Source organism: Podarcis muralis, chromosome 1, assembly GCF_964188315.1.
Source record: "Podarcis muralis chromosome 1, rPodMur119.hap1.1, whole genome shotgun sequence".
Taxonomy (NCBI): Eukaryota; Metazoa; Chordata; class Lepidosauria; order Squamata; family Lacertidae; genus Podarcis; species Podarcis muralis.
In genome coordinates this window covers 27,645,465-27,671,228 of record NC_135655.1, presented here as the reverse complement: position 1 = coordinate 27,671,228, position 25,764 = coordinate 27,645,465, and the positions used below count along the sequence as shown (strand labels likewise).

Sequence of the window (25,764 nt, the reverse complement as noted above, 5' to 3'; positions counted from 1 at the left end):
AACAACCACTTCAGCAAAACTACATGAATTCTAACCTTTGAAATCAGGCCTGTCTCCAGATCTAGTTAGTTGCTCACTAAATCATGTTCCTATTTTCCACTTTCATGTCTTTTTTCATCTCTCTCTGAAAACTATCAGTCTCCAGCGTAAGAAAATCAGTGACATTTGGATCTCATAAAGTCTTAAAAGACTTACAAAGATGTGTGCAAATACTGCTGATTGGATTACCATTTCTTTCTAGTAACAAAATGTTAACAGGAAAAAAATTATAACCACCCAAGCATCTTGATGCCACTGTGAGAATGAGACAGCTAAATGATACATTTGGGTGACTCAGAAGGGAGAAATAAAATTAAAACATCCAAAAATGCTAGCACACAAATCTACTCATTGTTCTTGGCACCATCTCATCCTCAATGGATTTTATTTTTCCCCCAGTATTTTTTTCAATACTGTATTGATATGCATAGTTGCAAAATGAACTGCAATTCTTCTGGGAGTCTAAATGATAGTGGGTGTGACTGTTTCCAATTCCAAAATACTTTTCATGTTTCTGAGTTACACTCCCAATTGCTTTTCTTCTTAGCTGAGCATAAACACTGCCTCTCTAGATGAGAATTATAACTTTTCCATTGTTGTTTTGATGGAAGGCGATACATGAATTCCTTACAATTAGAGGTGGGGAATGTTTGGCCCTCCAAATGTTGTTGGACTCGAACTCCCATCAGCCCCAGCCAGTGTAGTCAATGGTTAAGGATGATGGGAGCTGGAATCCAATAGCAGCAGGAGGCTTATAGGTTCTCCAGGCCTGTTAGATTCCCTAGTCAGAATTTGCTCCACATCACTGACACTTAATGGAAGTGGTAGGAGTGGGAAAACATGAATACAGGCATCCTCCCACTTACGTGGGGGTTACGTTCCAAGCCCCTGCGTGCCAAAGTGAAATCGCGTAAAGTGCGGAGCACCCTCTAAACGCTATTTCTGCTGCTCCCTCTTCAATGCATACCAAAAGGACTGTATCCAAAGATATCCGCAACTAGGACTGAAGTTCTGGGGCTGGCAGGAGGATGGAGGGCGTGTGGAAAAGCAGCGGTTGCACCACCCCACACATCAGTTATTAGGCAGGGAGGCTGAGCAGCCTAAACAAAGCCCCGCTGAGCCTCTGGAAGATAAAAGACTGTTTATGTATGCAACAGCTGCGGCAAGAAATCTTAGCCCAAAAATGGAAACAACAAGAAGTACCAATGAAAGAAGAGTGGCAGATGAAGATGATGGACTTTGCAGAACTGGCAAAGCTGACAGGAAAAATCTGAAACCAGCAAGATCAAGAACTCCAAAAAGACTGGAGTAAATTTATACGATATCTGAAAGATTACTGTAAGCAATTAACATCAATAGCAGGCTTGTCTGAAGATCTGTAATGAGAAATTCTCTATCTTTCTATATTTATTTAAATCTTGAGTTATTTTGTAATGTGTGTAATTAGAATTGGAAAACATACAAAATGCAATGATATAAAGGTTAATTTTGAAAGCCATGAGGCGAGAGGGAAGGAAGTCGACAGGCTCTAAAGAGCCAGGGATGTACGGTACATGGTCAGACATGAGTTGATCGTGCATAAGTGGGAGGACACCTGTATATTGATGTCACACCTACCACAATATAAATTATTCTAGTCTTTAGGCAAGGGGAGGGAGAAAGTAAGATTCAATAGCCAGTTTCTGAAGCAACTGCATGTTTACTGTCACAGCGTATATGGTCCTAAAGATCCCCATTGAATGTACATAGGGTAGCAAACTCAAGTTTACTGCTCTAGTATGGGAGAAAATCCTGACAGTCCTGGTTTGTGACCAACCTATGTTTTCTTATCAGCTCTAGTTTGTCTCATCCCCCCTCCCAAATATGAAACCTTTCCAGGAATGGGAGATACTAGATGCATGGTGTCTGGGGCAGCTGCTACACATTTACCATGACATCTATTTTGGCCATTTACCAAGTGTATGTGCACATTTGCTTATTCACCTGCAATGAGTGAATGTAAGGAAGATGTGTCTTCACTTAAAACCTCTTTGGTGTACATCTGACAAGATGCAATAGAGTGAAGCACCCTTCAGACACATCAAAAATGCACAATCTGTTCAAGAACCCGACTTCACTCTTCTTCAAAACCAGGGAAAAGCAGTACGCTTGTGAAACATATGGTTATGGAAGATAAAAGGGAAAGTGGTGGAATAAGCAGAACTACAAAAGAGTTAGCAATGAGAAAAGTAACAAGATCCCATGGGGACATTTCTGTTGAATGTGTATGCAAATACAGGAAGCGCAACACTGAGAATATGAGAAGCCATATCTATATTTTAAAAGTGTGCAGAAAAACAAGGCAAAATGGTGGAGTTAATAGATTGTGCTGGGTAATCGGGCATTTAGATAACGAGATCCCTAGCTTTGTTTCAGTTCTAAGAATTGACTGTTCTACTAAATGCCTGTTTCCCCAAAAGCAAAACAGTAGCTGAAAAATAAATTCTGGGGCTCCCTTCTTCACCCTATATATAGCTGATCACAACTCATTTTAATTAGCACAAAGCTTGCTTTCTGGAGGGGGGACAGGGGGAATTAATTTGCTTTGGAGAACAGATATCATTCACAGATAAATTTCATCATTAGACATCATTAGGAATCATAAAGAGATTTCAGGCCATCTCCTGACATTTACCATATTTACGTGTGTGTGTGTGTTATGCATATCCTTTGGGTTAAATGAGATAAACAACTCTGTGTGTGTCATTCAAGTGGGAGAAGCACTTCTTAAAGTAAGGAAAAGTGATAAGCATGTTCTGAACTCAAAAGGAACAAACTTCTGAAAATGCCGTCTTCTACTCTCATCTAATATCTGCCTCAATCCAGGTCACACTATGCCTCCAACATTGCAGTTGGAAAAGTAGCTATTTCACTTCTTGTCTATTTTATAAAACCCCATGTTGCCCAGGTATTTTAATATTCTGAGACACAGCTCTTTGCAAAGCAGTAATTGAAACTTGCTAAGAGATCACAAAGCAAAATGAAAGAATTGCATTATCAACCAGAATGCTCTCCAACAGCAGAACCACCCAACTTCAAGTGACTGCTGAAGTGCTGGACCAGCATCTAGTGTCAGTTTGGGGCAGAAAGAGGCCCAAAAATCTTAAAATGAATCCCAGCAAGACAGAGGTTCTGTGGATCTGCAGTTCCCACATCTGGGAATTGACACCGTGTTCTTGATTGTGTAGTGCCTCCCATAAAACCCAGGTTCACAACTTGGGGATGACTCTTGGTACTAAATTATCGCTGAAGACTCAGATGTCTTCAGTGATGAAGCAAAGCAATGGCCAGCTCCAGCTCATCCATCAGCTATTCCTGGACCAGGACAGCTTGGCTTCAGTTACCCATGAACTAATAGCCTCCAACACAGATTACTGCAATGCACTCTACATGGGCCTGCCCTTGAAAATGAGCTGGAAACGGCAGCTGGTACAGAATGCCATTTTTTAAAAAATGGGTAGTGAGGGAAGATCAAATTACCCTAATCCTCAAATCTCTGCAGTGGTGGCCTGTGAATTTCTGAGCCCCAAACAACTTAGGACCAAAGCACTAGGCAGAACTCCGTCTCCAGGAGCTCCCTATCAAGACCTGCTAGGAATGCCCTGTTTGTTGACTCAAGCGACCCAAGGTGGGCGACAGCATGAAGAAGAGCACTTTTGGAGGTGGTCCCCTCCCTAATGAATATTTGGTTGGCCTCATTTAGGAACAAACTAAAAAACCTTTTGTTTAACGAACCTTCTTACTGACACTGCTACCTTTTGTTTGTTGTTAAAGTTTTGTAAGTTTTTTTTATTGTTGTTGTACTATATGAGCAGCTGCTGTGTGCTGCCACAGGGAGGAAGGGGAGGATATAAGTATGAGGAAATAAATAAATATTACCGTGAATCCAGTTCAGCCCTTCCTATCCATAACATGCAGTTCAACAAAATCTTGTGCTCTAACATCACTGCATTGTGTATTTCCACACCCTTGCTCCACATCATTGGCTGATGCTGTCAAAGTGTGTGTGTGTGTGTGTGTGTGTGTGTGTGTGTGTGTTTGTGTGTTTGGAGGAAATGTGCAGAGTAATGGGCATCAGAACATGAAAGAAATTGTGCTATATGTCATGGACGGTAAGGGAGGAAGTTGACATGGGGCTGCCATTTTCAGCTTCATGTTCCTGATAACTTGTATCTCTGGACTGCAGAACTGGAATGTTTACTGCCTGTTAGATAAATCAGGGTTGAACTGACCTGGGAAATTAAGAAAGATTTTGTTTTTAATGAATACGGCCTGTCAAGCTCACCTTTCCTCTCTTGGTAAACTTCATCCAGGAGCTGCTCCCGCTTTTCTAATTGGCCTATGAGGTTTTGGTGCTCAGACTCTTTGCTCAAGGTCAGGCGTTTCAACTGCTCTCGGTTCTGCAGCAGCTGACGCCGCAGTTTCTTTTCCTTGGTCTCTCTCTCCTTCACTTCTTCACACAACCACTTTAGTTTTGTCTAGAAGAAAACATATTTGCATAATACTTAACAAGAAAGGGCCTTTACTGCAGTCTTCCTCAACCGCACTTCTACGACAAAGCTTTGCCAAACTCAAAATGCAATAGGCTAAAATAAGCTTTTCCAGTTTAAAGTCCTGCCAGCCCTCTCAGGGTTCTTTAGTTGTGATTCCTCTGTTGCAACTGGTCCCTTCCAACTTTACAATTCTGATTCCCACCCCATCATTTTTCTCTCACCCCTCCCCTCACGCCTCATTAAAATTTTCATCAGTTTTGGTTCAGGTCTTCTCAAGTGAGATGTATTCATTGGCCGGGTGGGATTCACAGCCCTTCTGCGGGTTTGCCAGGGCAGTTTACAAACCCCAATACAGGCTTTATCCAAGTCTGGCAAATTCTATTTCCTGTCAAGTCCTGAGGCTAAGGACAGATTTCAAAAAGTAATAAAATGGCTGAAAGCTGACAGATTCCATAATCCATCAAGGCAAATCTGTACACAGATTCAGCTTTCTTGATTCTTTCCTGTATGTAGAAGTATGCTGTAAATGGATACATCCTGCATTTGGCGATGCTCTTGGCACTACTGCATCAAAAGGTTACCACTACATTCAGCTCTGACTAAACCAATTACTGAAAATTCCAGTACAGTGGTACCTCGGGTTAGAGACGCTTCAGGTTACAGACGCTTCAGGTTACAGACTCCGCTAACCCAGGAATAGTACCTCGGGTTAAGAACTTTGCTTCAGGATGAGAACAGAAATTGTGTGGCGGCAGTGGGAGGCCCCATTAACTAAAGTGGTACCCCAGGTTAAGAACAGTTTCAGGTTAAGAATGGACCTCCAGAACGAATTAAGTTCTTAACCCAAGGTACCACTGTACAAACTAACATGATCTGCACTTTCCACACATATGTGGACTGGAATGTAGTTAGTCTTTGAACTTCTCTGATTTTTATTATTCAATTATCAGCTCAAAATGTGTATTCTATGATAAAATACAGAAGAAAATATGCTATTTGATTCTATTTATGTTGCACCCAAGTTTCATATATATTCATTCATAAGTCCTTTTGTCCCGTTTCTCCACTAATGTGCAGGTTTTCTAAAACAAAAACAAAAACTGCACAATAATTCTAATTTATATTTACCGGTATATTTAAACAATTAAGAAATGGTTTCAAACAAACAGTGGCTTATTGTGGCATGTGAACAAGGACTACTATGCTATACTGAGCATAAAGAATGAACAATATACTGATAAATGTTTCCTGGGTGGATATCTATGCAAGTAGATCACTAATGGCACAAATACAGATGGTACAGATCATAATTCCACGAAAATTACCCCGAATCCTTAATTTCTTCAGTCTGTATACGAAAGTAAATACCTCAGTAAGGGCTAGCACTTGTTTGCCATGCCATTTAATTCATCTTCTATTTGTCATTCACGTACTCCCAATATTAAAATGTCGTGAGCATGTCAAAGTCCAGGATCTAAAGAACACTTTGAAGAATATGGAAGTGCTTCCTCAAATTCACTGGTTTCGCTCAACCCCCATCCCCAACCAGATGCAGCTCCTCATGCTTAATGGGAGGTAGCACCCCAATTTCCTTGAGATTTAGGAGCAGTTTCTAAGAGGCTACAGGGAGCTGCTTCAGTAAAGGGGGCCTCAGAAGCTGTACTGTGCATGTGGGGCTCACCCCACAGCAGTCAATGCCTTTGAGCTCTTTAGAGTGTTCATCTGTAAATGCAAGGAACTCAGGCGATGAAAGAGCAAGTGAGTAAAGCCATATTTCTTGCAAACCAATTATTAAGGCTGTTTGGTTTTGGGGTGCAAACGGTATTTCCAAAGGCCCCTTCATTTCAAGACTCACCTACTAATAACTAAAAAGAATTCAACTGGCAGATTTATGAATCAATTACTACATGTCCTCTGAAAGGTCTTCTTGATGCTTGCGCCTAGGGTTTCAGCATCAACAATCTGAATAGTGACTCGGTTTCCTCTACAGCCATTGTCCTCCAATTCAAACTCTTATCTCCAGTATTTATGGCAATATTCACTCCTGGCCCATGTGCATTACAAACTAGCCCATCAATAACTTCAGGCAATCTTGCTAGCAAACAAATGCAATTTCGCCCAAGTCAGACGGTCAACTTTCCTCCCCTCATTGTGACCCTAATATACTACGGGGATAGGTCTTGTCTCATGAACCAGCAAAAAAAGTCTTTCAGCTCGTGCGAAATTTAAGACGATTAAAAGATACATGATAAAAGTTGCTTACAAAGTTACCAAAGGGAAAAGCAATAGCAGAAGCTACCAATCATTGGTTTGGTCTTTTAAGCCAACACAACGTACATGTAAGAAAGATGCATTCTGTGCAATGCACCCTAAACACATTAGGGATTAAGAAATGTAGCCAAATCTTAGCCTAATTGCTAAAAAGCAGTATTTACCTTTGTTTCTGCCAGCCATCGATGAGGGTCATTCTGTACCCCAGGTGTAAGTGATATTGCCTAAATCATATTTGAAAATGAACAAACACTGGTAAATTAACACACAAGGCTAGGTAAAAATGCCAATTAAAATGCCCATTTTAGTCTAAGTAATTCTTCAATAGGCCTGAGCAACTTATTTCTGTAGCATGCCTAATTGTTGGGTATAGTAGGACATCTCCCAGAAAGAGAGACATTTTTTTGTAACCTGAGGAAAGGCAGGGGGAGAGAGAGAGATTATTTATTTATTTTACACAAAAATTGTAACAACAGAAACCTCAATTTAACCGTTTGTAACAATATAATTATTTTTATTGTTTGTTTGTGCATGACTTTGTAGCAATTTATTATTGTCATTGTGATGGTGGTGATACCACCTTGTTGCTGTTGATTAGATTTGTCACTTTTGTTCCCCTGATGAATAATATTTCAAATTGTGTAAAAAAATAAAATAGAAAGGGCAGCTTTTAAACTACCTCTGAAAGGGTTAAGAAAAAGTTAATCACATGCTGCTATCAATAGGTCCTTATGAGGTTTTCCCTGACATGCTTCAGAAAGGGGGGGGGGGGGTTGTACCCAGTGAATGTGTAATAAGAATAAAAAAACCTGGTATACTTTTGGCTTGTGTGCGTGCTTATTTTGGTTTTTTAATAGTAATTAAATATAAAATTTGATGGTTTGCGCTCAATTAAGTTCCACTCAAAGTAGCCCACTGAAATTATTGAACCTATTTTTCACATCAATTAATTTAAATGGGCCTACTCTGAAGTATGACTAGCATTCGCTTCATGATCCGCTAAAGCAGCATGGCTACATTATGTGTGTCTAGCGCTGGTAGGCATCATCTTTCCTAAGAGCACAAACTGCTTGACACAAAAAGGAAATTACACACAGCACGAATGGGATAGGGCTACCAGACCCTATTTCAATATACAAATATCATTTAGAAAGGAAAACAGTGAGGTGACTAATGTAATAATAATAATAATAATAATTTATTATTTATACCCCACCCATCTGGCTGGGCCTCCCCAGCCACTCTGGGCGGCTTCCATAAAAACCAAAAATACAATAAAATATCACATGTTAAAAACTTCCCTGAACAGGGCTGCCTTAAGATGTCTCTTGAATGTCAGGTAGTTATTTATCACTTTGACATCTGCTGGAAGGGCGTTCCACAGGGTGGGCGCCACTACCGAGAAGGCCCTCTGCCTGGTTCCCTGTAGCTTTGCTTCTCGCAATGAGGGAACCGCCAGAAGGCCCTCGGCGCTGGACCTCAGCGTCCGGGCAGAATGATGGGGGTGGAGACGCTCCTTCAGGTATACTGGACCGAGGCCGTTTAGGGCTTTAAAGGTCAGCACCAACACTTTGAATTGTGCTCGGAAACGTACTGGGAGCCAATGCAAGTCTTTCAAGACCGGTGTTATATGGTCTCGGCGGCCGCTCCCAGTCACCAGTCTAGCTGCCGCAGCAAACTATGTTTTTCTATGTGCATTTGGTCCCACCCTATTCTTTTGAAACATTTTGTGTTCTGAATTGCTGTAACATGCCCTGGGACCTTGTAGAAACAATAGCAATAAGAACAGCCACAGTCTGTCAGAGAGGTTATGCAACACTGGTCAGGAGAAATAGGCTGCCATTTGTTACAGGAGACCCACTACTAACCTAAAACATGCACTTCTCTTAATGGCACGGCTTACACACACAGCAGATAAGATAGTAAAACTGTTCCAGGGCTGTATTGGTTTATAGTATAGATGAGAAGTTCACATGAGCAAATGCTCAACTACACATTAAGCTTCCTGTATACAGAAAATTAGATGTCAGGAAGAATTCTTGTCAGCCTAAGCTTTTCTTTGATGTACCAGCTTTCTATGTAAAGGGTTTTTTCATTCAACCATGCAATCCTTGACCTGCAGTCTTAAATTTTACTACCTCCTCTACCGTTTGCATGAGCTAGGCTGAATAAAGCTGATGGTATCGGCCAACAAGTTAGATACAAATGAATTATTGAGACATATTTCTAAAATAGCAATTGCATTTTTTTAAGGCAGAAGATTATCAAGTGCAACTCCTAATCTTCTGTTTCATAAAACATCCACAAGTAAGTTTAACAAGCAGCCATGAATAAAATGTTATGTCCATGTAATTAACAAGATTATAATCTAAGGCCAACTGAAAACTCATAGTTACTGTGAATTTCTCCACTGAATCCCTTGCGAGGACTTCACAAGCTGCATCGATTTCACTTCCTATCATAGAGAGGATGGATTCCTGTTCATTTTGCAGGCTTCTCAGTTGATCATGAAGATGTAATCTGTCTTCTTCTATCCTTCTTAAGTGATCATCTTCTCCGAATGTCCTTTTATTCTAAAGCAAAAAATAACATCATATGAACTAAAAGTTCTTCTGTCAGTTAATATCTGAACTTCCAAAACAGTGAGAAACCATAACGCACAAGCACATCTATGCTTCTGGGGAGGGTGGAGGGAAATCAATACTGTGCACTTGTCATAAGGAGTAACTGAACATGCTGTGCCCAAAATAGCCTACAATTGATGGGATGTGTCCTTTTGCTAGAATTGCATTTGGTAGTGAAAAACTTGACCAAGAAGGGGTGTGAGAGAAAAGTGCAGGGGAGAATAATTTGTAAGTTGCCACATTAGCAAGTCAAAGTCAAACGTTCAGCAGAGTTGCTCTGTCCACACTACAGTCAAACCCCAAGGAGCTGTCAGATTGATTTCATTTAAAACTGCATACCAAAAGAACAGTTCAAGCATCTTATCGTTTAATTTTTGGTTTGTCTCTGTATATTTTCTTCCCTTGGACCTTTAGTCGAAAAGGGCAGATTATAAATACTACTAGTAAGGTAAGGTAAAAAGCTTTTGTCGGATAAGGTAATAGTAAAGGTAAGGGACCCCTGGACAGTTAAGTCCAGTCAAAGGCAACTATGGGGTGTGGTGCTCATCTCGCTTCAGGCCAAGGGAGCAGGCATTTGTCCACAGACAGCTTTCCGGGTCATGTGGCCAGCATGACTAAACCGCTATTGGCGCACGGAGGACCGTGACGAGTGCCAGAGCGCACAGAAATGCCGTTTACCTTCCCACTACAGCGGTACCTATTTATCTACATGCACTAGTACACTGGTTGACAGAAGATGGGACAGAGCAACGGGAGCTCACCCCATCACACGGATTCAAACTGCTGACCTTCTGACTAGTAGTAGAAGTAATAATAATAATAATAATAATAATAATAATAACAACAACAACAACAACAACAACAACATCTGGGTCACTGAAAATGGATGAAAACATGAAAACAAGGATTTCACTGCATCAACATGTTCTCTGCTAAAGGCCTTAATCCATTATTTGTGGGCAACTACAGCCAAACAGATTCCTAGAACCCTATAATTTTAGGCCAAGTATGCTACCGGCAAACATGGGCCTAGTTAATTAAAGACCCCACACTCACCAACATACATAGACAACAAAGGCAGAGGGGTGTATTCCTCTAGGAGGTCAGGACCTTTCCACTTCAACCACTGTACAGTATTTATTATGTTAGTGGATCAGAGTTAAGCTGGCATTTGAGTGCTAAGGAAAGTTGAGCCAAAGTGGAAAACACAACATCAGGGAATAAATGAGTTGGAAAAGAGCCAGCATCACTTAGGCAGCCTCAGTCAGAAGCAGTAGCACGCAGGGAGAACAGGATGGGAGCCTTTATTGTAGCAGCTTGGTTTGCCTTTATTTCTTTCAGAGTTGGCAAGGAGAGTCGCAGTTGTTGGTCGTCTTTGTAAATTCTTCCATCTAGCAAATAAGCAGAACCTAGAGAGCAAATCCTGCCTAACATCTGAAGATTTATCCAAAAGCAAAATGATTTAATTTTACACTTCATTGCTGAGGTTTGCTCTCAATTGACATCTTTCATCTGAGATGACAACTGCCCAAACCACACGACGGCTTAGTTTAAAGCGTCAGCAAAATATTAACAAAGCAACCCTATCCCTGAAATATAGAACTGCAGCAGCAGCACCAGTACAAGGGGGAATAATCAGGGACATTTGGGACATGATGGGGGAAGGAATGGAGCTCATTCAGAATCCTGTCCTTTGGTCTCTCTTCAGTGGCATTTTCTGCACCTGCATAATAATTTTTGCCTACGAGGGGGGGGGGGGAGAACCAAATTATTGGCTCAAAGCTCTGCCCTCAAAAGTTACACAGGACGACACAATTCCAAGTAATTCAGCAGTCAGTCACAGCACATTATCAGCAACATATAAGCCTCAGCTAAGAACACGGACAACACCACCCTGCGGCCATATCCGCAGAACCAGGAATATATGATCAGGGACAGTGATAGGGAACCTTGAAGAAAAGAAGCATTTTGCACAAACAATTAATAGCCAAGGTCAACAATGAAGGAGAAACAAAGAGAAAGAAAACAAGGGATTCGGGGCCACCCACGGAAACAGCAAGAATCCTCCTCTCCTTCAATTTTTCTACCTTAGTTGGTCATTAGAAGAACTTGTAACTAAGAATTAGTACCAGAGTTTGCTTATTTCTGACTCCCTCCTAAATGGTTTTCTCTTTTACATTGCCTTTTTAGATTGTAGGCCTGAGAGCAGAGGCGGTAGTGCTTTCTAATCCACCCCGGGAACCCTTTTTGGCTGTAGAAAAGGGCAAAAGGATCTGTCAGTGAACCAAGAAGACTGGCCTGCTGCAGAGCAGGTCCACCCCCACCCCAAGTTCCCAGTAATAATGAATCTAAACAAACCAAGTTGCACAACACTTCGGTTACACATTTTGCTATCCCAAGTCAAATTGCTACTTATCTCGGGTTAGTAAGTGTCCCAAAACAAAGCTGTGTGTGTGGTGACTGAAGATGAGCACTTAAGTCTGTTTCCTTGGATCACTTTTTCATGTGAAAAACACCATGGTCCATTTTCACTCCAGTATTTTCCACTAGGCTGGGACAACAACAGCAAAGCACCCCATGGCAAAGATTAATAGAGTTCTTGGGATATTTTGTTGCCTGGGCGCTTTTTCTTCTTCTTTCAAATAAAAAACTTTGTATGATTATTTCAACCTGCTTTCCTGCTCACTTTTTGTGTCAGGAGGGATAACAGGTTATATTGGCTGTGAGGGATGGGGAAGCAAGCCCAGGAATCAAGTGATTTCTTGGGATATTTTACATCCCAGACACTTTTAGTTTACAGCAGGAAAACTGCAAATGGTGTGAGGCTAAAATATGGAAACACAGTTTCCTGTGCAGGTGACAATACCCTGGTAACAACACACACCACGTAACAGGCTGTTTTTGACTATGTAACTTCTATTTCAAACACAATTCAACATAAAATTCTCACGAAGTGTAGACCAACACATAATGCAAACAGAACATATCAAGAGAAATTAAAGTCCAATGGATGGTCAGGAAATAAAGTCCATTCAGTTCCTAATTCAGTGACAATATCCCAGCACAGAAGTACTGTGCTGTAGGTCTGCTTCTGTGAAAAATCTACAGCGAAATGCACACTCGAGGTAATTAAATAAAAAAAGCCTCAATTCTGGCCATACATTATAAAGAAACAGAGCACTATCACCACCAATAATGCTTCAATTTTGAAAGCAGGGAAGTAATTGGCAGTTACAACAAGATAGTCTACAAACAGCTGCATTGAAGGAATTGTATTAGGCACTCTAGATCAGGGAAGCCATTTGACTATAGACCAGAGGAGCTCACACTGTCTGGGAAAAGATGATTCCACATATATCTTCAGCTATTTAAATGAAAGGAAGGTTTGTCTATACCAGCACCAACCAGGGTACGTTGCCAACTTTGGAAGTGCTTTGACCCCAACAATAGGCCTGCACAGCAGCTGGTATCAGACTCCTCACACAAGGTGGGGCGGGAGAAGAAGAATCATGTATGCGCCCCTATCTATGTTACTGGGGGAAGGGGAATAGCACAAAACTTAACATTAAAGCATCTCCTTAATAGAATATAAGCTGCTGAAAGATAGAGTTAAGGTAAAAGAAACAACAACAACAGCTGTATACCCTACTAAGGCTTTTTGATGTTCTTGAAATAATATTTATGGTAACAATATAAGCTAGAAAGAGAAGCTGAGAGGAATCAAACATCCTGTCTACGGATGAGGTTTGTCCCAATTCTAGAATTCTTTTCCTTCTGAAGTCTAAGATATTATCTGGTCATATTTTTGGCCACTAATGAATACTTCATGTTGAAACACATCTGGCCTTTGTGTGCTCACACACACACAAAGTCTACTTTAACTTGATTTTTCAGCAGAAAGAATAATAGCTCCAAAGAACCTACAATGTTTTCTGTGATCCAATAGAAGCCCCAGTAAAAGCCAAAACTTCAGTGATAGTAGACAATAAGTGATTACTTATCATTGTAGCATAAGAAGAGCCCTGCTGGATTAGACTGAAGGCCTAGTCAGTCTGTGTTTTCCATACTGACCAACCCAATGCCTTTGGGAAGCCCCCAAACAGGAGAATAGCTCAATTCCACACACAAATACAGAAATAAAATCATTGACTATGGATCATCATCATGATGGTCACTTTTAATATTCACTAGATGCAATGGGGATTGTGATAATTGATCGTCTCCTGCATTTTAGACACTGATGTAACACTAAAATCTGCCCAATGTTATAATGGAAGCGGATGTTGCTGCAGGATGGAAAAAGAGAAGACCTCAAAGGGATTTCATGTACGTCATATAATCCTATTTGCCAATTGCTCTTATAGACTGACTTGTTTATTTTAGAAAAGTACAGCCCTGTTATGCATGTGGGGAGAAACCCCAAAGGCTTTCGCTTGCATATTTTGGATGGGGTCAATGGTTCAGTTTCTCCCAATTGCTTGTGAGGGACTTTTTCCCCTACAACATTTAATAAGTAAAGTTAAACAGCTCTCAAACAAAATGAAAAACAGAATGTGAACACTCGTTTGACATTTTCTCATTTAATAGATTTTTCTTTGACATTATAAAAGAGCTAGTCCTGAGCAGCTGCTCAGATCAGATCCAAAGAATACAACCGTAAGGATCCAATCATCTCTCGCTCGCTCTCTTTTCCCTTTTTGTTTTTTACTCAAATAAATATTTTGATTTGGTAAAAATGGAATCCGTGCTCTCATGTTCTCTCTTTAATTACGTCCATGCAGCAAGAAGAGTCATCAGAATGCCTGTCATCAGAAAGCGCAAATCCAAACACAGCTTGGCCATGTCAGTCTTTGGGAATGGAAATGGTTGGTATGCACCGGCACAACTTTATTTCCAAGCCAAAGCTTTAAGCAACCTTTGGTTGTTTAATGGCCTGGAGAACACAGAAAACCATAAGCATCTTCTGTTGGGGTGCTATCTCTGAGTCTTTCAAATTACAGGATGAACCTACATTTTATTAAAAGAGGGCAGAATGTTTTTGTTCAAAGCTTTCAACTGGAACATCACATAATTCATTTGTCACGTCCTGCTAATATACTTGGAACCCGTTAAATTCTGTCGCCTATTCCTGCCACGTCCCGCAGAATGTTTAATAAGGAGTCATGTTCAAAAGCATTACCAGAAGTTTTAAAGTAGAATGTGCTGGTGCAGAGTAAAGAGGTTTGGTGTTACAAGCAGACAAAGCACATCTTCTGCAAAGCACAGCTCTCTTGGAAAACACCAAATAACAAGGAATAACATGCTTGGAAGAAAACAAGGAACAGGCGAAAACCTGGTGACTAAACAAATGAACAGCAGAGGTGTCAAAGCTTTTAGTGCACAACAGATTTAATAGGGAGCAAACTGAAGTCTTTCAGAGAAAAAGGTTGATATGCACAGAGAAGTCAAAGAAAGGCAAGCCAGAAAGACTTCTTTAAATGCTTGTTTGGTGTGCAGAGTTCAAGGCGTTCTGATCACTCCAGTACTTCCTGCAAAACTTTAGATATTCTGCCCCTCCATGGAATCAGATTCAATTGGGGTTGCAAAGGTTTTGTTCACTTCAAGGTTAACTTGGGGAACTCCAGTTATCCCCCCCCCCCCCCACATCCAAATGAGGTTGAAGCTATCATTGTAGAAAGAGGCAAATAATTACTCAGAAAGTGTTTGTGTTCCCCAAAAGAGACCTGTTGGAATGTAATATGAAATTGCTGTCTAAAATGTATAAAATATTATTGGAATGGGAGACAAAGGATGAGCAAGTAAAATCTTCAATGTTACATTGGTCAATAGATATTGGTTGTTATATAGACATGGAAGCATGGGAACGACTGTGGAATATGGATATAAAATTTACAGCGTGTTATGGTTTAAGAGAAAATGATATGAAAATGATATATTGATGGTATTGAACACCGAGTAAACTGGCAAAAATGTATAAATCTCAATGAAATAAGTGTTGGAAATGTAAAGAGAAAGAAGGTACTTTTTATCATATGTGCTGGTCTTGTTGTAAGGTTAAGGCTTACTGGGAAATGATATATAATGAAATGAAAAGGATGTTTAAAATAACGTTCGTAAAAAACCCCAGACGCTTTTCTCTTGGGAACTATAGGGACAGAACTACCTAAAATGTATAGAAATTTATTCATGTATACGACTGCAGCAGCAAGAATGTTACTTGCCCAAAAATGGAAAGAAGAAGAAGCCTCAGCAAAGGAAGAATGGATACAAAAACTTGTGGAATATGCAGAAATGGTGAATAAGAAATCAAGAAATCAAGATCACAAACTTTTTATAAAAGAATGGAAATGGTTTATTGAATATTTACAGATCAATTGTAAACAGAGAAAAACATTGGCAGGACTATTGTAATAACCTGCAGTTTCGTAAAAATACATATTTAAAGAAGATGAATAAATGAACAAATTAAGTTAATTTGGAAGTCAAGTTTTGAAATGTCAAAATGATTGTAGAATCAGTGAAATGTATAAATCAGAAAAGTATAAATAATTTTTAAAAGATGGGGGGGGGGGGAGAAAGTGTTGCTATTGCATGCTCCCAAAAGTGTCATTACTGTATGTGACACCACAAACCAGCATGATCACCACCAAGAATGACAGAAGTTCACAAACAATCTGTGCCCAAAATTAATTCCAAAATTCCAAAATTAATTAAGTCCAGAGTTCCCAACAAAATTCTAACATATGCATTCAGGGTGGGGTGGAGTGATGGGACAGAAAACAATATACATTTGTTAAATTTGATCATTCACATATCCAAATAGTGGCAGAGCTGGGCCACCAGCCAAAGATGGTGGAAGGCAATCTGTGCTACCAGGGGCGCCTGAGCTTCAAGCAACAACAAGAAATCCATAAACACCCCCAAGTTATGTACTAGCTCCTTAAGAGGCAGTGAAACCCCATCCAGAGCAGGCAACCTCCCATCCATCCAGTCTAGGGAATCGCCTACTGACAGTGCCTCAGTATTATTAAGATTGAGCATCAGTTTAATGGATCTCATCCGGTTCATTACTGGGCCATCTCCAGTTCTACAGCAGACAACCTGTTTTCTGGATTGGATTTTAAAGCGGTAGGAGTAGATTCATTTATTTATTCTTGCTTTCCAAGTTGCTTTGGTGAGGTTTGCATTTGTAGCTTAAATTCCTTGCCTGTGACATGCAGCATGTCATCATCCGGATGATAAGGGCTAACCTGCAAATAGCAATTGGTTATAAGGGAATTGATCTTAGTACCGACACTTGGACTAGTTTAAATTCAGGGCCCCTCTTAACCTGCTTAGCTTTACCAATGAAATCATATAATCTGGTTCCTCCAGACTGTTTCTCAAAGTGGATGGGCTGTTAGAAGTTTGAGGAATGTCTGCTTTGCATGCTAAAATTATGCGCATACATACATATATACATATATATATACACACACACACATATATATACATACATATATATATATATATATATATATATATATATATATATATATATACATACACACACACACACACATATATATACACACACACATACACACACATATATACACATATATACATATATATATATACATACATTTAAATTTATTTTTGCTATTTTCCTCATCAGCAAATTGACATCATCTAACTTATCAGGACCCAAAACTATATCATGCCAGGGGCACACCCACCATTTTGTTGCACATCTTTTTTACAGAGCTTTTTTAAAAAGAATAATAATAATAAAGATGGGGAAAGAAATAGTAAATCAGAACAATGTCAGGCATAGAGAGACAGAGAGATAGAAAAGATGGAAAACGAGAGAGATGACATATATAGCAAAAAAGCAGAGAACTGGGTGCTAAAAGGTGGGTCCTAGCCTAAAGAAGCTGAACTCTACCTTTTCATCCAGTTCTTGTTTCATCAGCTGGTATTTTCGCCTAAATTTTGAATTTTCTTCTTCCTTCTGGCTTAGCTCCTCCACCAGCTTATCACACTCAATTTTCATCTTTTCTACCTGTCGGCGATGAGCTTTTACCAAATTTCTCTCTTCTACAAGCTCTGCCTGTTGGGAATAAGCAAAACAAAGAACAAAGTTGACCATGCTTATTTAAGTTCCCAACTTCTTGGCCAAACTTTTATGAAACAATTTTAATGAGGGAGGGTTTCATACAGATTTATCTGAAGGAAGCCTCTTATTTAAAATCCACGTCACATATCAAATGGCACCACAATTGTTTATCATCAGGTAGCTTTATTGCTATATAATATACATGTATGCTGACAGTTCTGTCTTTTAAGTTCTGTCTTTGACACTTCTATCTTTCCCCTTCTGCTGAAAATATGGCTGTCCATGTCTCTCCAACATACTGCCACATTGGACCCAAAGAGTTTTTCTTTACAGTAACCTGATACCTCTATGTAACTCTGTACACTAACATAAGACTGACAAGAAAGCAGATGAGACCCCAAAGTATGTCCATTCTCATGAAGGAGAAGGGATGGAGCTATGCAGAAATGTCAGACGGAAACAGGAGGTAAATAAGAAATAAAGTTCTTGCTTACCAGCAGGTTGGAAAACAGGATTGAAATAACCTAATATTCTATTATTGATAAATAAAATGGCAGGCAATTACATTTTCTATCTGTAATCCCATATTTATTAATCCAATAGTTAGTTTACATAATCCAGGACAACTGGTGTTTTAATTCTGTTCATGCTGTTCTCTAAAATATCAACTTACAGGATCAAACTACATAACAGAGACTTCTGGCAATAGATAGATCCTTCCCAGTCTCTGCAAGCGATCCAGATTGTTCTGCACGGTATTAACAGATTTGACCACATGCTGCTCCTCAGTATAGTTCTTGTATTGCACAAAATGTCACTTTGTATTTGCCACCTACTCCATGCCCACTCTCAGCCATTGCTTTAAAAAAATGTCTAGAATGAGATCACACAAGCTATTCGCCATGTCTGTGCAAAATGCTAAACTACAGTTCGTCGCTAAAAGCATGAGCAGAAAACAGTTGCCACAAACCCCAGACTCATGCACTGCCCCCTCCTCATGGTTACTTTTTCCTGTAAAGCTTTAAACAAATCAAGAGATCATGCATTCTACCAGGTGGGAGCAGGGGAACCATGTGGACAGGGTGCACCCTGCATGAATAGCTCTGGGACCAGAGGACTAGACTGCCAAAGAAAAAGCAACAATGTCCTTCAGCTTCTCTGGGCCTGTCCATAATTCTCTGGAACCTTAAAACAATCGCTCTTTGTGGGTGGTTACCTGGAGCTATGATTAGTATCCAGGAGTTGGACAAAAGTTGGACATAAACTAAAGCACATTCTGCACACGCAGAACCTCATTTTGCATTTTGAGTGGTAGGAGGACCTCTCAGAGAAACAGCATTCAATTCACTCAGTGTACCCCAGCATCATCAGTAAGGCAAATTTGTATCCTGAACCAGGTAACTGCGATCTTTGGTGACGTTACAAAGTAAAAGAGAGGGTAGATCCAGGTGTCCATACAATGGGAAAGGGGAATTGTCTTTATCCTCCCCCACGATGTATAATCTCCCTTCCAGTTCCCCTAAAAATCACACAGGTTGCTGAGTAAGCAAGTGCCACATTCACTTCTTTATGCATCCAATCTACCATTTTATTACATGCACCAGAGTCTTAAGGACGTCAAGTAAATGCCTGTAAGAGGAAGTGTTGCACGTGGCGGCATGTATGGTGTCAACATCCTCTGGCCATTAACAAGTGCACTCAGTGTTATTTTACAGAGAAGAAATATTTTAGTGAAATGGAGAAAACTAACAAAGCAAGTATCAGAGAACAAGGAGATGCAGGCTGAAGAGACTATTACAACTTTGGTTGTTATTGAAAATGAAAAAAGTAGCTATGATGGTGTAGAGGATATACGTGGGATGGGCTGTCACTTATGTTTGTCATTCTATGCCCAGCAGTATAACCACTACCTGGAAAAATTAAATTGTTCTGCAACTGGTATGTTCTGGTCTATTCTACGTCTATATTCCACAGTTTTGCAAGAGAAGAGAATGGTGGTATTGAGCATAGGCTTGGCTCTCTGTGAGTATCAGCTTCAATCTGTGTTTTTTGGGTTAGGGGGTTGTTTTTATTTTTTAAAAAACAAGCTTCTAGGAAGAGGAGACAATGCCTAGTGAAATATCAAAAGCAATAGGGGTGGCTGGATAAAATTCCAGAAGTCAAGGGCAGGGCTTTAATGATCTTGGTCTCTTCCCATTATTAGCCAAACCAGAATAAATGGCGCAAAGTAGTTAAAAATGCATAATAAATGATGCGAATAGGAACTCTTATATCCCCTGAGCACAAAAACCTTGTAGGAAGGAAGATGTGCATGTAGGAAGTCTGTCGAAGGCCAGGGATAAACAAAGTCAACCTTTGATACTGGCCAACATACCACATCTATTTGGAATGGGTTCTCTCTCTTTTTTTACCTTTCTTTTTTTTATTTTAAAGCTCAAGACTACATGTTTCACAAGAATGCAGAACCTGTTCAGGGAGCAAATGGCCAATTTTAAATTGGACAGCTCACACTTCCACTACCCTCCACCCAAACCCAGGTACATTATCCAAAAGGTGGGGAGAGATATGCAAAGCTGACTAGCCTACAGGTACCTTGAATTTTTCAATGTGACCAGCTGCTTCTTCCTTTTCTTGGCTAAACAGCTTCATAATCTCTTGGACACGTTGGTCATGTTTGGTTTTCACCCGCTGCAACTCTGACTGAAGCTCTGCTAGCTCCTGCTGGTGGACATCTCGCTCCAACTTCAGCTGCTGACTGACTGTAGCCATTTCTTCCTGGCTAGACTCCTGCTGTTTCTTGAGATCCATCAGGGTCTTGCGCATCTCCTTCTTGGATTTCTCGTCGTCTGCCATGCGGCTGGTCAGTTCAGCCCGAATTGCACTCAGGTTTTTTATAACAGCCTGCATCTCTAACAGTTTTGCCTGGTCCTTTTCATGGATCATGTTAATGGTGGCAAGCTCTTCCTCTAAATGCTGCTTTTCAGTTCTTAGCTGGCTCAACGTTAGGCTCTGCTGTCGCAGCTCACCCTCTAGTCTCTCTGCAGTTTCTCTGACATCCCTGATTTCTTGTTCAAGAGCCATCTGAACCGATCTGGTTTCCCTGAGCTTCACTTCTTTGCAGTGAAGTTCCTCTTCTTGCTTGGCCCTCTTCTCAAGAACATCAGTCAGCTCCTTCTGAAGGTTTTCCATCTGATGCATAGCTGAAAGAAGCTGACTTTTTAAGTCATCCCTTTCCTTATGGACCTGCAATTCAAAAGAGCAGTAGAGGACTGGAAAAAAGTATCGAGAGACACATGGACTTCTACTACAGCATGAGGGACACAATTTTTTTCCAGCCCAAAAGCTGCATTCCCTTCACAGGCAACCTTGCAGGGGCCACATCTCAGTGGAGAATAGGGCCAGGTGTAAAAGTAGGTGGAGTAACAAAGGGGATTCTTATCTTTGTACAACAGCTATATTCCAGCCATGGACAAGTCAGAGGTTTCTACACACCCACACATTTCTCCATCAATGGCATTATAGGGAAGAATAGAGCTGATGAGGGGTGTAGCCTGGAAAGAGTCACAAGGGCTGAACAGAGTGTCCTACAGAGCCACATTTGGCCCTGGAGTCTGAGGCTCCCCGCCCCTATATCATAGGGGGGAAATGGCCCAGACCAGCACTGTGGAGAAAGAAGACCACCACAACAAAGAGAAGAACACCAGTGTCCTTTCCCATAAATTTAAGCAGCAGCTGAATTTTGTCGCTGTCTGAAAACCCCTTTACTAATGGAAGCATGGCATAACCAAACTATGAAAAGGAGAAGAAACACTACAAAGTGATATGGAATCCAAGAGGCATGCTGGCAATGAAAAGAGGCGTATGGCTCTCCTTTTATATATCATTTACAAGTCATGCTTGGAACTTGAAGGGCAGGCATAAACCCCTAAAATAAGCACCGTACATAAAGCTGTACAGTTATCCACTCCCCATTATTCATATTATGGTTCAAGATAACCTGTTTATATACAAACATATGCAAATATATACAACTGCCCAGATTTTTAACCACCCATATCTGGTGTGGCTTTTTTTTTAAAAAAAAAAAAGGTGTTTTGCTTGTGTAATTGTATTTACTTGTTTATTATTGCTTACTTTACTGATTTTGAGAGAATTATGTGGTGCCTTGCTGTCAGAAGTCACCCAAAGTAACGAACAGTAAATGATCATAAAATCCATTAGGAAGAGTAATAGTTGAACAAAATACAACCTGTTCTGATGGTTTTAAGGTTGATTTTATTCCTTTAACTATTGTTTATCACTTTTAATATTATGACAAACAGATAAAGCAATATTACATTTAAATGCATAAATATTTTATCCCTCCCTTGAACCCATTCCTTGCATTACAGGCTGCTGCTTAAACTTGGGTTGAAGTCAAAGGCTCACTTCTGTCTCTCCAACCTTCTTTCCTGCCACTGCCTTTCTCTCAAATCCTTAACATTCCTGCAATTCAACTGACTCCCCCCACTGTAGTTACAATCACTGTCATTATTCTAGATAGACCCTTCCCTCTCAGAAGTCTCAGTTATTTCAGGTTACAGGTTTTCTCTGTACTTTTACCTTAGACAGGCAGCTTTTAAATCCCAGCAAAGGGAATGTGCTTTGACTGGGTATAAAAGAAGTGACTGAGTAATTATAAAGCAGAGATGCAATGAAGTCCACCTACTTGTCACACTTGGCTTGAGCCTCTTGGGGACACAAAACAGCCTTTCCCTGTCAAAACTGTGTCTCGTATGTTGGTTGCTTATTTTCTAATTGCAGTGAAATGTTTAATTATTGCTTAGAATCTCCAGTCTCCCAATGGCCATCTGCCGCAACTATCCTCCTTTTATGTTTTTACCTTGAGGGTGGAAGGACTAATCTACTATTTTTCACACTGCTAATTTTCCTCCCACGTGTATTATCGCATCAAAAATTGTACTTCCTCTTTCAGCCTTCGGACCTTACTACCGCCTCTGGACATCATTCAAGAACATTTAATTGAAATGTTCATTGCTATTTTAAATGCTAGTTTTTCAGCAGATTACCCCCAAAAATGTTTTTATAAAATATAGTCTGCTGTACAAAAGGGGAAAGTATTATCACAGAGCTTTTAGCCTGTAAGCACAGCCACCTTGGACTGTTAATCAAACACAATGAAACAAGAAAAGGGGATTCCCAAACAATCCCAGTTATAACATTTGAATTCACTGTTCTGAGAAGGAGAAAAAGACCTGGAAATGCTGTTTTGCCACTGTGAAAGCTGTGCTCTTACTGTTTTGAAGAAGCAAATCAAAGCCTTTGAGAACTGTCAACTTATTCTCTAAAACCTTATTAGTCAGATGAGTGAGCAAACCCTTATCTGTCAGTTCAAATAACTTCTATTAGCGTAGTGCCACACTTTATCTGGCAAAGTGCTTGCTGTGCATACATCACCATTTCCTGAAGCAAATACACAAAGGGGCTTGCGGGATTCCTGGAAGCATTGGGCTTGCCACTGTTGAAAACATGGTATTATTAGACCTTTAAGAAGAGCCCTGCTGGATTCTGGAATGGACCAAAGTGTAGCAGAGATACAACTGAGTATACACAACTCCAAACATCCATATACCTGCGACTAGGGATCTAAGACCAATTTGGTTTCCAAGTTACATGAGCAGAGAGTGTGAATGGTTTGAGTCCTGTATACATATCTGTCCACACCTTGCAGCAGCATGCTGGCTATTTGCCATGCATGGTCGTAGAGCAACGCTTTCAAGCAGGGGTAAGGAACTTCAGACCCAGGGAGCGAATGCATTCCTCCAAAGACTGCACCTCTTACCAGCTCTACTCCACACCCTCTTTGGTTGCTTTTGCCTGGCTGGAATATATCCTGAATTGTAGTAACCTGGATGGTGGGTTGTAGAAACCTCTGACTTTTACATGGCTGGAATATAGCCTGCTGTACAAAAGGGAAAAGTCACATCTGTTTCTCCACATACTTTGGTCATGTCCCTCTGGGCATGCCTACTGTTGTCTCTGGTGCCACTTAACACTGGGACGCAAGTCCTCGAAATCTGTCCACAATGAAATGTAGCCCAAAGGCTGGTAACACTCTCCCTCCCCTGCTTTAAAGGAACCAAGATCAAAAACAGAATACTTTATTTGGACGACTAAAACTGGGCAAATTTCTTTTAAAAAATCAGGTGGTGATTTTTTGCCTTACATTTCTAGAATTTCTGTTTTATGCCTTACATTTCTAGAAGTCACCATATCAAAGCCAGATTTGACCATTTGTAAGCTTGCATTACACAGATCAAAAATTTGATCAGGCGCCAAATTTTCTATTAAAAATGTAGATGTCATGCCAACCACAACAGGATGACACTATTTCCATCTCACTTGTGAAGATGTTCCAGTAAGATGGATCAGATCAAATGGTCCATTGTATTAATTACAAGCTACATATATCTGACTACTGAAAGTCATCTCTTCTCCCTCCTCCTCCATAAAGCCCACCACTAACGGAATATGGTTTTTCTTACAGTGTGATATATTATACCTACTTATTTTCAAGAATCTAAAAATTCACCGGGGGAAAGTAGTTCCCAGAACGGTTGGCTTCAAGAAAAAATAAAATAACTGAAAGGAAAAAAATCCCATACCAGATTGTTCTTCTCCATCAGCTGGTTGTGAAGTTGAGTCTGCTTCTCTCTTTCATGTTCCAGTTTCTTACACTTTAGCTTCCAATGTCTAATAGTTTCCTGAGCTTTCAGTTTTAACTCCTCCCTCTTCTTCTCATTCTCTAGCCTGAGTACTTCAGATTGTCTGAATTCAGCTAGGTACCTCTCTGCCTCCTTAGTCGACTCTTCCAGTTGCTGAGCCAGCTCACTAACTTGGAGTTCTGCAGCTCGGCACTCATTTTCACAGATCTTGTAGCTGCTCTGTATCTCCTTCAGCTGGCTCAGCATCCTTTGCTGCTGGGACTCCCTCTTTTCCAAGTCGGAGGTTAAAACCTAGAAATCATCACAATATATTAACACATTTTTTCTTGGGGAACAGAGACATACATGAACATTTAACAATTTCCAGAGGGGCAGCCATGTTTGCCTGTGGCAGCAAGACTTGAGGTCCTAGCAATTTTTTATGGCGCAAGCCAGAGGGGTGGGGGAAATCTATGCCTTCAAGATGTTGCTGGACTACAACCCCATATCAACCCTGACCATTGCTCATGCCAGGTTAGGCTGAAGGGAGTTGGAGTTCAGGAACATCTGGGAAGGTCACAGCTTCCCCATTCCCAGATTAAGTTTTTGCAGACTAGAGTTCAATTATCATGAGAAGCACAAAGTGTCATACTAAGTTGGCAAGCATATAGAATCACATAGAGAGTATGTGTTGGGGAGGTGGGACAGAGAGAGGAATGAAGCTACAAGGACCCGAACTGCAGAGAGAGAGAGAGAGAGAGAGAGAGAGAGAGAGAGAGAGAGAGGAGCAGACAGTGATAATTTTGTAAAACAAAACAGGTACAGTGACTGATTATCAGTTAATAAATTTGTATCCCACTTTTTAGGAGAAGATGCCTCACAAAGAAGGTACAAAGTGCAAAATGCAGCAATCACCAAAAACAATACAAAAACACAATTTTAAACTGCTTAAAAACGGTCTTACATATCCTAAAAATACTGACAATTGACAAGACAGTGTTGGTAAATTATACAAAACGTATTGTTTTAACTTTTGGGCTCCTGGGCTCCTTTGGGAGGAAGAGAAGACAGAAATTAAATTTGACGACAACGACATTCCAACACTGGTAAGCTAATTAATATATGTAGTACAAAAAAAAACCCTTTAACCTCAATTCAAACCACAGGAGACAGAAATAAAAATCATGTTGGACTGTAGTTCGGTAATTTCATGAGGGAGTCGTTGCTCCAGAATCAAAGGCCTTCAAATGCAAGGAGAGCAACAGCAACCATTTTCCAGCTCCCCACAGCTGTGCCTGTTCAAGAGACACTTCCTTGCTACTGCCAATGAAATAATGGATTTGAACTGCCCTATGTTCTCACCCATGAAACGATGGCAGCAAGCTTTACAGCCAACTTTGAAAACAGACGTCCCCACTGTCCCACAAGACCAGTAAGCACACACACACAAGAAGAGCAGAAGGCACACATATACCCAATGTGAAAAATTATGTCCT

The 25,764-nt window shown here is 40.4% G+C and overlaps 1 protein-coding gene across 6 annotated transcripts in view; it reads right to left on the bottom strand.

The window, feature by feature from the left end:
• The window catches only part of CEP128 (centrosomal protein 128), a 190,556-nt gene that overhangs the window by 111,361 nt on the left and 53,431 nt on the right, over positions 1 to 25,764 (bottom strand). For 5 of the 6 annotated variants that reach the window (XM_077925062.1, XM_028718307.2, XM_028718298.2 and 2 more), the window contains exons 13-18: positions 24,230 to 24,580; positions 20,157 to 20,807; positions 17,394 to 17,558; positions 9,239 to 9,415; positions 7,007 to 7,066; positions 4,364 to 4,556 (exon numbers count right to left, since the gene is read on the bottom strand). In XM_077925062.1, coding sequence (XP_077781188.1) covers positions 4,364 to 4,556; positions 7,007 to 7,066; positions 9,239 to 9,415; positions 17,394 to 17,558; positions 20,157 to 20,807; positions 24,230 to 24,580 — 1,597 coding nt within the window. The remainder of the gene's footprint in view (positions 1 to 4,363; positions 4,557 to 7,006; positions 7,067 to 9,238; positions 9,416 to 17,393; positions 17,559 to 20,156; positions 20,808 to 24,229; positions 24,581 to 25,764) is intronic. The other variant, XM_028718315.2, reaches the window with a different exon arrangement.